Here is a 16,587-nt window from a genome sequence, read left to right as displayed (position 1 = left end):
AAAATGTCTGTTTTTAAATTCTGACAACTTCCTTTCTCCCTTCCTAGGAACTTGTCGAGATGGTAAAAGCAAAGAAAGCTGCTCAAGAACAAGTGCTGAATGCAAGCAGAGCCAAGAAATGACTTAATGACAATCTTTGTTGTATGTGCATTTTTATAATAAAACTGAAAATACTGTAAACATTTTCATTCTTAAAATTATACTTATGGTAATAATTTGAAAGTATGCTGCTTCCAACATAATTTCTCAGAGAACAAAGACTGACCATTAATACAAAACAACCTTCAGAGGGGTAGTCTTTTTATCCTTTGAAAGTATGATACAGTATTTCATTCAAATTTCCAGATGTATATACATGTTTTCATTCAAATGTATATACATGTTCATTTTTATTTTTTTCTAGATCTCAGTTTTATAAATACATGTGTTCAAATAACCTTGATAACGAGCATTTTAACCACGAAGCCAACACATGTTACTGCAAATCTGTTTAAAATCTGGTAGTTGCTCAATGGGACCTAAGGATTAAAAAGAAGACAGTTAATTAAAAGTACTTGGCCAACTTTTCGCATAGAAGAAAAGAAGCCAGGCTTACCAACAGCAGCAATAGCTGGACTCCTATTATAAATATATTTGGTACATACTTCTCGAATTGTCTCAGCATTCACAGCCTGAAATATGGAAGATACTGTCATTCAGCTTTTTGTAGTAAAGACGTCTATACCTGGAACTTTTTAAAACTAAAGCAAGATGAAAGATAAATATTCTCAGCTTTTGTAACAAGGATCTTTTTACACATGACCCAGTAATAACTCAGGACTACTTACATCAATTCTTGCTTCAAGCTCAGGGATGGGAATCCTTCTATTATAGCATAACATTTGCCTACCAATATCTTCACAAATTGGAGTTGAACCTGTTTAAAGAGAAGGAAAAATTAAGTATTGGAATATAGATCAACCATATGAAAATAGAAGCTATGTCTTATATTTTTACCATCAAGCTGCAACAACATGTTTGTTTTCAGGAGATTTTTGGCTCGTGCGACTTCACTTTCGGTGACACTTGTACAGAGCCGCATCCTAAAAAACATTTGGAAAAACAGTATTATTAAGCAGTTGGAAAATGTTGTATTTCATGAGTTAATGTCCTAAGAATGATGATGCCGTAGTCTACACCTAACATACAGGTGATTATGATTTAATTCTAACCTAAGCAAAAGCTAAAATGATTATTTTCCCCAGAATTAATTTCTCAAAAATGATAAACATGTCTAATTACTCATTAGCACACAAAGGTTTAATACAAATGGGCTGATGACATTTTCAGAAATGCTTTATAAGCATCTTGAGACTACATGAGTCCCCATCTCTTGGGGTCTGATATGCTATGGGTTAAGTCAGTGGGTCATTCATTGGTTTCTAAAAACAATGAAAATCTTAACTTAAACCTAATTTTTAACTTAATAATTACATCCTAGTTGACTAGATTTAGAAAGATGTAAGCCAATTTAAGAATAGTGGAGGAAAGGAACCAGAGCTAAATGTTTTCCAAGAAGCTGTGAGCCTTTCTGCCCATCTACTGACTCAATATACTTTGTTTTCTTTTAGCAGTGGCAACTTCAGATTTACTTTCCTTTCAACCAGATTACTTTCAAAGATATTTTCCAAACAACTTCTAGTTGGCTTTTAAACTTTTAGGATCATCTTTCTGAGTTAACCTGCTTCTGAAAGATTAAAACTTTCAGCCGGGTATGGTGGCTCACGCCTGTAATCCCAGCACTTTGGGAGGCTGAGGAGGGTGGATCACCTGAGGTCAGGAGTTCAGGACCAGCCTGGCCAACATGGTGAAACCCTGTCTCTACTAAAAATACAAGAAATTAGCCGGGCATGGTGGTACACCTGTAATCCCAGCTACTCAGGAGACTCAGGCGGGAGAATTGCTTGAACCTAGGACACAGAGGCTGCAGTGAGCTGAGATAGTGCAACTACACTACAGCCTGGCAACAGAGCAACACCCCATCTCAAAAAAAAAAAAAAAAGTCCTATAGTATAAATCAGCTTCACATCTTGAGGCTTAGGAAAAAACATCAGAAACCTTTAAAAACATGGCAACTACTGTTTATCTAGGTCTCTTAATTAAAAGGTAAAATTACCATAAATCACCATGAAGTATACAGAAAAAACTAGTCTAAAACGAATTAAAGGCAAAATTTAAATTACTTAAATTCTCACCATTCTTTCTGAACAACATGTAGCATGTCTGCAACAGTGGCTGGTTCACAAACCATATACAGTCCCCATAATCCTGTATCTGTGTAGGAAGTGTTGAAAGACTGAAAGCTATGGCAAAGATTGCCATGACAAGTGAGCTGGGCCAGCTTGCTAGATAAATTCTGTAAGGAAAAAAAAAATTCCAAGAGAATTTTAAGTACACATGTCCAAAATACAGAAAGGAAAATGGAGTGTGTGGAAAACAGTGAATATCCTTAGAGGCAAATTTCCTAGTTTTATTCAACATCTCAGTAGTACAGTTAAAATTCAGTATGACTAACAATTGTGCTTATTAATCCAGTGCACCCCCTGGAGAAATTCATGTTATAAAAGCAATGAATCCTTATAATTAATGTAGTAGCTATACCTACTTCTAAAACTAGACTGCTATTATCAACCCAATTTTTAGGGCTCTTGGTTACATACACTTAGATTCAAAGTTATATTGCATACAAAGCTTAAGATATTTAGATGAAATGTATTTTGGAGAAATCTGTGAGTAAAGACAAATCTATACACTGTGTTTTGCAATAATTCCAACTTACAAAAAAGTTGCAAAAACAGTACAGAGAATTCCCTTTATCCAAATTCCCTGTTATTTTACCATGTTTGCTTTATTCTCTTTATACAAGTTTTTTCAACTGTTTTGAGTTTTAGATGTGATGCTTCTTGCCCCAGGTACTTTAGTATGTACTTGTGAAAAACAAGGAAGCTAATTTTCTTACATCACCTCGGTATAGCTCCTCAGTATCTGTGGAGAACTGGTTCCCAGATCCCTGTGGATACCAAAATCCACAGATGCTAGAGCCCTCATGTACTATGGTGTATATAGTATTTGCATATAAGCAGATTGTCCTATATACTTTAAATCATCTCTAAATACCCAATCCATGTAAATGCTATGTACATAGTTGTTATACTATATGGGAAGTGACCAAAAAAAAGTCCATACATGTTTAGTACAGATGAAACCATCCATTTGTTCCCCCAAATTTTCCACCTATGCTTGGTTGAATCCATGAATATGGAACCCACAGATATAGAAGGCCTAGTGACCATTAAAATTAGGATATTAACATTGATATAGTACTTCTAGCTAATTTTTCTGTCCTTATTCAAATTTTGCCACTAACAAACTTTGTGGCAAAGAAAAAAAGAAAATGTTTTTTTCTGGCCCACATGCAAACCAGGATCAGTTTATATAATTCACAGTACAAGGCTCTATTTTGCCACTTCAAAAAAGGATTCTTACAAAGAACTTGTATTTAAGAAAACATGATAATCTTCCATCTGTTACGGAAAACTTCTTTTAAAATCACTTACCATTCCTCCTCCAAAAGAGCGATCCCAGTTGCCAATCAGCGTGTTTGCAACCATGAGACAGATTGTATCTGGATGTGCCCAACCAACAGCTTCAACAGCTATTGCAAGGTGCGCCAAAGGCATCTTGTCATCCCTCACACGAATCTAGTTCAGATAAAGCAGGAGGACCTCTAGTTAAGATTAACATTATATAACATGCTTATTAACAAGAAAAAATCACCAGTCCCATTAATTGCAAAGTTAAAATGCACACCAGGACTCTCTTGATTTTTTAACTATCAGGCCTCATTACATTGTATAGTTTAGCCTAGAAGAAATTTCATGGGTTAAGGAAAAATTACTTTTCCCAACGCATTTTACTACAGACGGCCACCACGTGGTTTACCAGGTCAAAAAGGGTTGCATCATTTCACTGGTAGAAATTAATCCTTTGTGTTTGTCAATCTGAATTTTTCTTTTTATTTTTTTGAGACTCTGTCGCCCAGGCTGGAGTGCAGTGGCGCCATCTCGGCTAACTGCAACTTCTGCCTCCCGAGTAGCTGGATTACAGGCATGCACCACCACCACACCCAGCTAATTGTTGTATTTTTAGTAGAGACGGAGTTTCACCATGTTAGTGAGGCTGGTCTCAAAATCCTAACCTCAAGTGACACACTTGCCTCAGCCCTCCAAGTGCTGGGATTACAGGCATGAGCCATCACGCCCAGCCTCAATCTGAACTTTTCTATCGAAATGTCATATTGACGTTACAGGTTTATTTCTGTACTACAGTTCCAGGCAGCTGCCAATATCAGGGCATTTTCCAGATACTACGTTGAGCATCATTCTTAACATGGCAAACTAAGCCCCTAAAGAGGCTTAAAGCTAGTTGATAACTAGTAGATTCCCTGCAAGTTCTGGCTCTAACAGTTACTACCCCCTCCCAAAACATACTGTGGGCAAAACTGAGCCAAGAGTAAACCTGAAGTGAAAGTCAAAATATGGGGTTTAAAAGATTACTTCCAGATATTACAATATATAAATTTGCACAGTGCGAAAGAAAAAGCACAAAAAGACCAAATTATAAACTGCTCTTAAAACTCTGCTTCCTTTCAGACTAGAATGGAGAAATTTAAAAACAAAACAAAAAAAGCCTTGCTTCCTTAGGAAAGAAAAACAGGTGGTTAAACAATACAGAAGAGGAAGGAATCTTAAGCAAATGAGTACATCCTCTTCCCTTTTTCTGTATTTCAGTGTAAGCCTTTTATTCCATTTTATTCCTACTGGAAATAGTACACTTTGTTTACTTATGTGTAAATACAACACAAGGAATCCAAAAGGCTAAATACTAGCTGGGAGGCTTGCCCTACCTCACTTCCTGTGAATGTGCAGGGAGGCAGAGCTGGTATTTCTCCTTTGTGTGCGCATAAAGAGTCACCAAAATGAAACTTTGCTAAGTCAAGCAGTTCATCATGGGAAACACCTAAATTAAAAGAAAATATTTTCACATGTATCCAGCAGCAATATAGTTTACAAAAATCCCTAGGTGATATAATGTGATGTACATTACACATGAAGTATCTACACTCACTAAAAGCCATTATTTAAGAGTAAGCTCACATAGCACACCTATTTCCTTGGCATTGCAAAGCTTGAGGTTGCACAGCTTTCTCATTTTGTAGAGCAAATGACAGTTTTCATCAACAGACCAATGGTTTCACAGCTAAGAATAAGACAACTTGAAAACTCCACTTTTTACAAAATCATGTTCTATTATAAAAATTTCTGGGATCCACACTAGCAAAAAAAAAATGCCAATTTTCCAATTTGCAAAAAAAAAAAAAATTTTTTTAGTGGAAAATACAAATATGAACTCTATCTAATTTTTAAAAAGCTGGAGCTGGGCATGGTGGCTCATGCCTATAATCCCAGTACTTTAGAAGGCTGAGGTGGGAGGATCATTTGAGTTCAGGAGTTCAAGACCAGCCTGGACATAGCAAGAACATAGTAAGACGCCTGTCTCAATAAAATAAATTTTAAAAGCCGGGTGCCGTGGCTCACACCTGTAATCCCAGCACTTTGGGAAGCCAAGGTGGGCAGGTCACTTGAGATCAGGAGTTCAAGACCAGCCTGGCCAATATGGTAAAACCCTGTCTCTACTAAAAATATAAAAACTAGCTGGGCATGGTAGCAGGCACCTGTAATAATCCCAGCTATTCAGGAGGCTGAGGCAGGAGAATTGCTTGAACCCAGGAGACAGAGGTTGCAGTGAGCTGAGATCACACCACTGCACTCCAACTTGGGTGACAGAGCAAGACTCTGTGTCTAAAATAAATAAAATTAAATAAATAAAGCGGGATACACAGATATACTATATTCTCTGCGCTCTCCTATCAGAACTCAGGAACAGGGCCCGGCGCGGTGGCTCATGCCCATAATCCCAGCGCTTTGGGAAGCCGCGGCAGGCGGATCACCTAAGGTCGGAGATAGACCAGCCTGACCAACATGGAGAAACCCCATCTCTACTAAAACAAAATTAGTCGGGTGTAGTGATGCATGCCTGTAATCCCAGCTACTCGGGAGGCTAAAGCAGGAGAATCGCTTGCATCCGGAAGGCAGAGTTTGCAGTGAGCCAAGATGACGCCATTGCACTCCAGCCTGGCCAACAAGAGCGAAACTCCGTCTCAAAAAAAAAAAAACTCAGGAACAAAATAGTGTCATCTAAATTATTTCTGAATACATTAATAGGTATCCAAATGCAAAAACTTAGGAATTTCTTAAGACTCTATATCTCTTACTATCTGAACTTGAGACCCAAATTAAGATTCTTTAACTTAATGTATAATTAAAATGTTAAATTATAATTTTATAATAAATGAAGCTAGGATACAAAAAACTATTTGGCAAATAAAAGCTATACATCCTGAAGATTAACCTAGAAGAGCTAAATGGTAGCCAAGACATAATTCAGAGGTCAGCAGAAACTTAAAACTGGCCTATTTAATTGAATTTAAGATGCAATCATTTGTAAGGCACATCACTTATATAGTATTTAAAATGAATACTAATTAATCTATAAGCATTAAACTAAAGATATCTCAACTTTGTCAAAATGAACCCATAAACCAAAGTAAAACAAAAAACTCATTTTGTCCATATGCCACCAACAATGGCAGAGAGGTTCGAGAAAGCTTTGTTGTTGAGGACCCATCTAACAAGTATCTTGTCCCATTTCCAAGACAGTTTCAAACACTTAAGCCCAAGTCTGCAAGAGCCAATTTAGAAACAGTGTTACTCAAGAGAATTTCAGAGTGTACTTCCTGCCATGTACAATGAAAGTAACATGATTTTTAGCTAGGCACTACAATGAATAACATGCTTGATATTTAATGTTTTCATCTTCTTCATTACCCCCCAGGTAATTAGCTCAGAAATCAATCAAGAGCAACTAGAATTTTTAAATTACAATTTCTAAAAAGAGAAAAATTTACAACATGAAACAACACTTCACTTTGCTCTAATATTAAAAAATACAAAGAAATGAAAACTGGAGACCAGATGCAGTGGCTCACGCCTGTAATCCCCAAGTTTTGGGAGGCCAAGGTGGAAGGATCACTTGAGCTCAAGAGTTCGAAACCAGCCTGGGCAACATAGTTAAGAATCCATCTCTACTTCTATAAATATATTTTTAAAAGAAAAAAAACTGGAAACCAATTAAAATGTACTGTTGCCTAGATTCAGACTGCCAGGAAATCTGGCAATATCTGCTGTGAATTTTTTTTTTTTTCATTCATTGGCTTCAAACATGACCTCAAGGAAACCTTCTAAAGTCACCTGCATGTTTGGATTCCCATTCAGCATTCTCATGGCTCCCTATGTGCTTCTCCTTCCCAAAAATTAGATCTATTAAATGAATAATTGAACAAATCAAAGAATTAACATACCCATTCCATGCTTGAACAAGGACGAAGTTGGTTCTCAAGAAATAATTTAAAATCTCAAGAAATTCTCAAAGTACAGAATGCTATCTTCCGACTCTCTCCCAGTTCACTCCTTTGCCCTTTTCTTGCACATTCTACTATGTACACTTATGTATTAAACAGTTCATTAAGTCTTTCTAGAAATAAAACCTACTTTTTTTTTTTTTTTTTTTTTGAGACAGTCTTACTCTGTCACCCAGGCTGGAGTGCAGTGGTGCGATCTTGGCTCACTGTAACCTCCGCCTCCCGGGTTCAAGTGATTCTCCTACCTCAGCCTCCTGAGTAGCTGGGACTACAGGTACCCGCCACCATGCCCGGCTAATTTTTCTATTTTTAGTATAGACAGGGTTTCACCGTATTAGTCAGGCTGGTCTTGAACTCCTGACCTCGTGATCCGCCCGCCTCGGCCTCCCAAAGTGCTGGGGTTACAGGAGTGAGCCACCACGCCCAGCCTAAATGAAACCTACTTTAAAAAAAATAGAGAGAAAGTCTGGTTCCAGTGCTCCACATTCCCCTTACACAGTATCAAATACAGTTACTTGCTATGTAAATGAAAATTCTTAGGCTATCTCCCAACAGGATCAAACTAATAAGCACACCACTCCAACAACTGTGTTTAAAACATTTGTAGAAATTTAAATTGACTAACCTCCAGCAGCAGCAAGCACTATTCTTGGTCCCTTATAATGTGTGGTTATATAATCCACTAAGTCCTTACGACTTATAGATCTGTAAATGAAGTAAAACCATTTTTAAAGGAAACCAAAAAAAAAAAAAAAAAAAAACAGATCTTCACATAATATACCTGAAATCAAATTGGACCATAACTGTATCCTAAAATGCAGGCAGAAATAGGATATAGACAACACATCAAAGAACTTCGACTTTTTTACATCAAGGAAAAAAGATTTGACACCATTACTGGTTTACTCCGAAGTACCTATGAACTCACATGCTTGGGAGCTAGGTGGGACCAAAATGTAGCTAACTACAATTTCACTTAGATTACCAGGAGGAAAATGACTTTTTGAAACATACTTTTTGAAAGTCTGTAAATGTTAATTTTCAAAATTCATAAATTCCCTTACCCACCAAGAAATTCTGAGAGTTATACCTACTTGATATTTTCTGTTGGTCCCAAAATTGTCCGTCCAAGTGCAGTATTTTGATAAGCCGTGGCATGAAGATAATCAAAAACAACTTCTTGTAAATTGGTTTCAACTTCTTGCATCTCTCTAAGGATTACTCCACGCTCACGTTCAATCTCTGCTTCTCCCAATGTGCTGTTTTGTATTATATCAGCAAGAATTTCTACAGCTAATTGAAAATAAAATATAAGAAAAAGCACCAGCAATCTTAACTTTCACTATTAAAATCTATTAAACCAAAATCAGAAATCATGACACTGACCCATCACTCAATACTAAATGATTAGCCTGGGAGAAAAACATCAGAAATACTTAACAGGACAAAATTAAAATTTCACATATAAACCCCTATAGTACAAAAGATTTTCCTTGGGGAAAAACTATAAATTTGCCATCACCTTGGAATGACTCTACCTACTTCAAAAATGCTATGGAAATTTGCATATTAATATAGACTGTTCTATATGAAAATTACAAAGTTATATATATTAGTCTGAAAATACCTAGCTAGGAATATACTGAGGGTTCAAACCACCCAAGTATTTACTATGCAAGTTCCCACAGCAATGAGAGTGCTATGTTAAGAAGCAAAGAACTGACCAGGCACGGTGGCTAACGCCTATATAATCCCAGCACTTTGGGAGGCTAAGATGGGCTTCAGCCCAGGAGTTCGAGACGAACCTGGGCAACATGCCAAAATCCTGTCTCTACAAAAAATACAAAAATTAGCTGGGCGTGGTGGCATGTGCCTGTAGTCCCTGCTACCCAGAAGGCTGAGATGGGAGGATGGCTTGAGCTCGGGAGGCAAAGGGTGCAGTGAGCTGCGATTGCGCCACTACACTCCCGCCTGGGCAACAGAGAAAAGAATCCTTATAATCTAAAATATGCCCCAAATGAATCACAGAATTGTGTGTTCTCAAACCCGAACTTGCAAAAAGCGAAAAGTGAAGTGGAATATGTCATATTAGGCCATTAAGCAATTTTATCAGAAAAAGTGCATACCTCTCCAGAAAAAAACTGTACTTCATTCTTGAAGTATTAGTACATAGTTGCAATCATAAATCTAAATTTCATTAATACTATTAATGTTATTAAATAAACTTAAAATCTTAAGTTTCTTTTTTTCCCCTAAGAGACAAGGTCTCATTATGCTGCCCAGACTGGACTCAAATTCCTGAGCTCAAACAATCCTCCTGCCTCAGCTTCCTCCAAGTAGCCAGGACTAAAGGCATGCACTACCGTGTCCGATTTAGGTTTCATTTCTTACTCTACTATAAACTTTTGTCCCTTGTTTTAATTCAGTTCACTTTAAGGGGCACTGTCTCAGAAGTGATTATGTCCAAATACTAAGAACATGACAAAACAGACTATTATAGCAAGCTGTGGCTGAGATCATGACCAAAAGGAAAAAATTATGTGTAAAACCAAATAAAACCCATCTGTCCAGATGAGAGAACCAGAGTCTAGTAAAATGGGTGAGAAAGAGCCCATAGACAAATGGAAGGACAAGAATTCTGTGAGAAAATCCTCCGTTATGTGGGATGGGTGGTCTACACTGGTAGTTTCCAAAGGCGGGGAGGGGGGCTCCTATTTCCCAGTCTGTTTTAATCTGAATCTTTTTTTTTAAATGTATAGATACGTTAGTATAATAGCACATGTATTTAACTTACAAGTATACATACATCAAGGATATATGATCAACTTTCTTAACAATAAGTGATCATCATGCACACGTATGTTTATTGCGGCACTATTCACAATAGCAAAGACTTGGAACCAACCCAAATGTCCATCAATGACAGACTGGATTACGAAAATGTGGCACATATACACCATGGAATACTATGCAGCCATAAAAAAGGATGAGTTCATGTCATTTGTAGGGACATGGATGAAGCTGGAAACCATCATTCTGAGCAAACTATTGCAAGGACAGAAAACCAAACACCCCATGTTCTCACTCATAGGTGGGAATTGAACAATGAGACCACTTGGATACAGGGTGGGAACATCACACACCAGGGCCTGTCGTGGGATGGTGGGAGCGGGGAGGGATAGCATTAGGAGATATACCTAATGTAAATGATGAGTTAACGGGTACAGCACACCAACATGGCACATGTATACATATGTAACAAACTTGCACATGTGCACATGTACCCTAGAACTTAAAGTATAATAATAATTTAAAAAAATAAGTGATCATAAAAACCTGGAGACCATTATCTAAATGTCTAATTATTACCTCATATACCAGGCTTCACCCAGGGTGAAGGGTGAAAAACCCCAAGTAAATCCCCAAAGTTGGAGCTGCTTTACCCAGGGTGAGGGCATAAAAACCCCAAGTAAATCCCCAAAGTGGGAGCTGCTTCAGAGAGCACTTCCATTTTGTATTCCTCAGGGAGAGCCCCTCTGCTTCTCCACTCCCACTAGCAGAGGCTCTACCCTTCCCAGCTAGATGCCGAGAAAAGGGAAAAAAGTCTTTTAACTTCACCCTTACTTTTTCTGTTTCTCCTTTTTGCCTTCCCTGTTCTGTGTAAATAAAGGAAGGAACTAGGCTGGAATGAACAACTCTTAGAAGCTTGGCCTAGCCCTATGTTCTTGGTCCCTAATTAGTCCTGGGACAAAAATTGTCTCATTGGTTTTGTTATTCAAACCAACACACCCTCCATAGTTGCTGTCATTTTTGTTTTAATGCAAAAGTTAGGATATCATATTAAGTATTTTAGTTATTTACAGGTGATAGGTTTCTTATTTTATTGTATTGACAAAGCAAATGAATCTGGTAAGAAGACATGTACTTGAGTCCACAGTAAGCCACCTGATAGCTATGCAATCTTGGGCAAGTCAGAGTCTGGGTTTCGGTTTCCACAACTGCAAGGTAGAAACACCTATGCAGATCAAATGGATAATATATACACAAAAGTACTTGTGTAAAGTGCCATTTAAACATTATTAATGGCAGCCTATTAGGAATCCAAAACTGCAAAGTAGTAACTACAACTACAGAAAGACCTTAAAGGTTAATAATTTCACTAATGGCCGTGCACAGTGGCTCACACCTATAATCCCAGCACTTTGGGAGGCCGAGGCGCTGGGTCACTTGAGGTCAGGACTTTAAGACCAGCCTGGCCAACATGGCAAAACCCATCTCTACTGAAAATACAAAAACTAGCCGGCCATGGTGGCAGGAGCCTATAATCCCAGCTACTCAGGAGGCTGAGGCAGGAGAATCACTTGAACCCAGAACCCAGGAGGCAGAGGTTGCAGTGAGTCCAGATCACACCACTGCACTCCAGCCTGGGTGACAGAGCGAGACTCTCTCTCTAAAAACAAAAATAATAATTTTACCAATTAGCTCTAAAACTGCTAAATTTTGTTGTTATTTCTTCCACTAGGAAAATGTTTTGTGTAATAACTTTTAAAAGAGTCAAAATAGTCTACAAATATGGTAACAAACTGCTGTCCTCTCAAAATATTTTATTTCCACCAAATAATCTCTATTTTATTGCTACATATTAATAAAAACAATCATCCATAATCTTACTATCTGTCATATTTAGAAAAAAAATAAGATCAGCCGTACCCTCACCCAGAATTCAGTTTCGTTTTTTCACATTTCTGGGACTTACTCTTTTACAACAGACATAATAAAAAGTACTCAATAATTTCTGATTCTCATGAAAATTATATTATCTGCTGTATAAATAATAACAATACCTCTTGGCAAGTCTTTAGAGAAAGCTTTGGCATAGTATACAGTCTGCTCTCTGGAGGTATAGGCATTGAGATGAGCACCCATATTTTCAATCTCAAGTTCCAGATCTAACTGGGATCTCTTTTTGGTGCCCTTGAAATAAAAGAGGAAAAATAAATTATGCAACCTCCCTTTATCCTTCATCTATTCTAAACACTTCAGATAATGAATACGGAGGACAATAAGTTAGTTTCAGCCGGGCGCGGTGGCTGAAGCCTGTAATCCCAGCACTTTGGGAGGCCGAGACGGGCGGATCACGAGGTCAGGAGATCGAGACCATCCTGGCGAACACAGTGAAACCCCATCTCTACTAAAAATACAAAAACTTAGCCGGGCAAGGTGGCAGGCGCCTGTAGTCCCAGCTACTCGGGAGGCTGAGGCAGGAGAATGGCGTGAACCCGGGAGGCGGAGCTTGCAGTGAGCTGAGATCCGGCCACTGCACTCCAGCCTGGGTGACAGAGCGAGACTCCGTCTCAAAAAAAAAAAAAAAAAAAAAAAGTTAGTTTCATGCAGAGTCAAATTTGGTTTCTAAAGTACATCAGGTAGGGTACGATGGCTCACACCTGTCACCCCAGCACTTTGGGAAGCTGAGGCAGGCTGACTGAGCCCAGGAGATTGAGACCAACCTGGCCAAAACATGGCGAAACTCCATCTCTACCAAAAAATAAAATAAAATAAAATACATATACACACACACACACACACACACACACACACACACACACACATATAAATAAATTATCCGGGTGTGGTGGCATGCACCTACAGTCCCAGCTACTCCAGAAGTAGATGTGGGAGGATGACTTGAGCCTAGGAGGTGGAGGTTGCAGTAAGCAGGTTGTGTCACTGCACTCCAACCTAGGCAACAGAGCCAGATCCTATCTCCAAATAAATTAAATTAAAAAAAAATAAGGTACATCAGGCTTCAGAAATGGTATACATTCAGATGACTCCTGCATCCCAAGAGAAAGTTTTCATTTCAACTTTACAAAGCAATCATCAGTACTTATTTTAGATACTGTCCTGGAAAAAAAAAACATAAAACATGTTATACTACTGAAAGAGCTCTCCCTGCCTCTAAAGAATGAGACTTAGTGCTTACTATCTCTTAAAGAGAGTGCATTTTTGTAAAGTTTTACAACTTGCCTTGAAAGCCATATGCTCCAGAAAGTGTGCTGTTCCATTATTCTTCTCATTTTCATATCTACTTCCAGCATCAATCCAGAGTCCAACCTTAATGCAATCAACGAACAATTAAATAAATCCATTTTATTTATTTGAGGTTGCAGGGAACAGTCTCCTTCCTTTTTCTGACAAGTGCTTTCTGGTCTTAACACTAAGATTTTCTTGATCTGAGTGAATTAATAGTTCATTCCTATGAACCATGAGATTTAAAAATTTTGATCAGGATACTGCTGGGTGCTACAAGTATCTACCTGCCACCTTCACTGAGGATTCTTTGCCCAACTCATTAACCCAGCCAATTAATAACCGTAGTATCAAGAACATCAGAAACTGTCAGAAAACTTTGGTTGAAATCCTGGCTCTGTCACGTATTAGCTAAGCAACCTGAACAAAACCATTTAACTTCTCCCACTTCCTTAACTATAAAACAGGTGTGAGGACGCCCACTACAAAGAATTGCTTTTTAGCAAATAAGACATCAGTAAAAACACCTGGCAGAGTAGCCCTGCAAATATACCTCTTTCATTATTATCAATACTACTAACAATAAATAATCCATAATAAGCTACAAGAACAAGATGCAGACAAGGCAACAGGATCCATATGCACCCTGTAACTAAGTATCACTGGAACAAAAGGTTCACAACTCATGGAAATCTGTCAAGGCAAAATAACTGCCACCCTTTTTGAACCACCAGCCAACAAAGAAACTAAAGACTAAAATCAACAATTTGCTACACTAAATGAAGGGTCACTTAGAGAAGGTTGCCTGAGTCACTTACTGTGCATGTTGAGAGCCCAGAGTCTTCCGAAGCCACTCTGAGTCCGCTTTCTAAACATGTTACTCTTGTTTCAGGAACATTCAGAACAACTTGGGTAGCAGCCTGTGTACTTCGTAATCTGTTCTCTCCAAAATATAATGACTGGTTGGGGGTAGGAAGTGGAAGAGACAAAGCAAAACGCATTATCAATCTGATATTAAATGTTGACTTTAAAACCAAATCTATGTTAAACAGGCTCTCTCTATAAAAGAATCTTTCTTCTTGAATTTTGGTTCCACTGGGATCTCTGCCTGGCCTAGAAACGTGTCACCAGCCACTGTCCTAGAGCCAGCAACGTGATTATAAACATGCCCTTTCCTCAGGGAAGATGAGCAGTTATTATCATTACCCAGAGAGAAACTGACTTTATTTCACTACCTCTCCTAGAAATGTTTTATATTCATTATGCAGAAAACAAGCAGGGAAAAAAAAAAAAAGGAGAGAAAAGATGTAAAACTACCTACACACAAGACAGAACTGACACTCGGGTTTTCATTGTTCAAGAAAAGCAACAGGGTTTGGAAATGGTTTTTAAAAAAAAAAAAAAAAAAAAGAGGATAGGAAGATGGGCCGGATTCAAAATGCACCTGACTGGCTTGTCGGCCAGGAACTATTCGTCTTCCAGCAGTTTTTATTTGCCCTTATACAAAAGTCTCACATCTCTTTGCTGAAAGTCAGAGGCTCGCTCATGAGAAAAATGCAAATACATACAAAATTTTACTTCAGCGATGTCCAGGTTAGCGGGAAACCCAGCTGAGGACGAAGTTCAGTCATAGGCTAAAACAGAACTCTGGAGCGGTAACCATATTTCACTTTTTAGTTTCCCCCAATTTGCCAGCACTACGTTTTTAGTGGTCAAACATGCACTCCTCAGTAGCTGGCGGGAGGAGCCGAAAACCAGGGTCATCCCACACGTCACTAGCAGGTCTCCTGGCGGGTAGCCACAAGCCAGCCACCCCGGCCAGTTCAGCAGCCCCAGGCCGCCTGGCGCCCAGCGGGTCCAGGTCGAGGAGGCCCTCCCCGACCCCGCTGTTCGGATCTGTAGCGCCGACTCTCAGGTGCGCTGCGCCGGGTGCCGCGAGAGAGGCCAGAGCCCGCCCGACTGGGTCTGGCCCCAGGCAGCGCCCAGACAAACAGAGGGAAGCTCACCCGTCCCGCAGCGCCGCGGATCAGGAGACTCTCGCTGAAACCCCAGAGCCGCCGCCGCGCCGCGGGTAACAACATAACTCGAGCCGCCGCAGCCGCCATTTCTGCTGGAAAGAAGGCGGAGGATGGAGGATGTGCTTCCGGGGTCGCGACCTGAGGTCCCAGAGCAGGAAGGCGGCCTCCACCTTGTGGCCGTGATGGGAATGACACTCCTCGAAGCTGTCGTGAAAGGAATGAGGGCTCGACCATGATGCTGAGCGGTCTTTACCAAATGAATTGGGGAGTCTGTAGAAGCCCCTGTATCATCAGTTATTTTGTTGATGGCCTACTAACTGCAAGGCACAAATGCGGTGGAGTGAAAGATAATCTATCTCACTGGTGGATGGAATTGATTGAAAACAGTGGAATAGGCTGGGCGCGGTGGCTCAAGCCTGTAATCCCAGCACTTTGGGAGGCCGAGGCGGGTGGATCACGAGGTCAGGAGATCGAGACCATCCTGGCTAACATGGTGAAACCCCGTCTCTACTAAAAATACAAAAAACTAGCCGGGCATGGTGGCGGGCGCCTGTAGTCTCAGCTACTTGGGAGGCTGAGGCGGGAGAATGGCGTGAACCCGGGAGGCGGAGCTTGCAGTGAGCCGAGATCACGCCACTGCACTCCAGCCTGGGAGACACAGCGAGACTCCGTCTCAAAAAAAAAAAAAAAAAAAAAAAGAAAACAGTGGAATAATATCCACAAGTCACTGCCTTTAAAGGAAAAGTCTACTGGGAAAGACAGATGCGGTGAGGGGAGGAAAAGATGTATCCATGTTGACCCCTATTCACTCTTCGAACCTCTACAGTATGGCTCATCCCATTCCATAGAAATTGCCCTTGGTAAGGTCACTAACTGCTAAAAGTTGGACACTTTACAGACTTATGTTACAGTCCTGTTGGAGGATTTTGCATCGTTGGCTTCTTTGAAATTCTCTTTTCT

The 16,587-nt window shown here is 39.6% G+C and overlaps 2 protein-coding genes across 6 annotated transcripts in view; one reads left to right on the top strand and one right to left on the bottom strand.

The window, feature by feature from the left end:
• The window catches only part of DNAJC2 (DnaJ heat shock protein family (Hsp40) member C2), a 33,908-nt gene extending 33,564 nt beyond the window's left edge, over positions 1-344 (top strand). For 3 of the 4 annotated variants that reach the window (XM_077994660.1, XM_077994662.1, XM_028844811.2), the window contains one exon: positions 48-180. In XM_077994660.1, the coding sequence (XP_077850786.1) occupies positions 48-122 (75 nt within the window). In that variant the 3' untranslated portion in view covers positions 123-180. Of the gene's footprint in view, positions 1-47 lie in introns of all 4 variants that reach the window. The other variant, NM_001260798.1, reaches the window with a different exon arrangement.
• PMPCB (peptidase, mitochondrial processing subunit beta) lies at positions 136-15,739 on the bottom strand. Of its 2 annotated transcripts, XM_028846146.2 has the most exons (13): positions 15,616-15,739; positions 14,428-14,568; positions 13,607-13,693; positions 12,424-12,553; positions 8,674-8,872; positions 8,205-8,284; positions 4,946-5,058; positions 3,597-3,740; positions 2,235-2,395; positions 997-1,082; positions 828-916; positions 596-671; positions 136-518 (listed from the first exon to the last, which is right to left on the bottom strand). In XM_028846146.2, the coding sequence occupies exons 1-13, from the start codon at positions 15,712-15,714 to the stop codon at positions 454-456; spliced, it is 1,470 nt and encodes a 489-aa protein (XP_028701979.1). In that variant the 5' UTR covers positions 15,715-15,739; the 3' UTR covers positions 136-453. The 2 variants fall into 2 exon arrangements, with proteins under 2 accessions (XP_028701979.1, XP_014990062.2); XM_015134576.3 differs by having other exon boundaries at positions 499-671.
• Between the last annotated feature and the right edge of the window lie 848 nt (positions 15,740-16,587).

The sequence above is a fragment of the Macaca mulatta genome, chromosome 3, assembly GCF_049350105.2.
Source record: "Macaca mulatta isolate MMU2019108-1 chromosome 3, T2T-MMU8v2.0, whole genome shotgun sequence".
Lineage (NCBI taxonomy): Eukaryota > Metazoa > Chordata > Mammalia > Primates > Cercopithecidae > Macaca > Macaca mulatta.
This window is presented reverse-complemented; position numbering and strand designations above follow the sequence as displayed.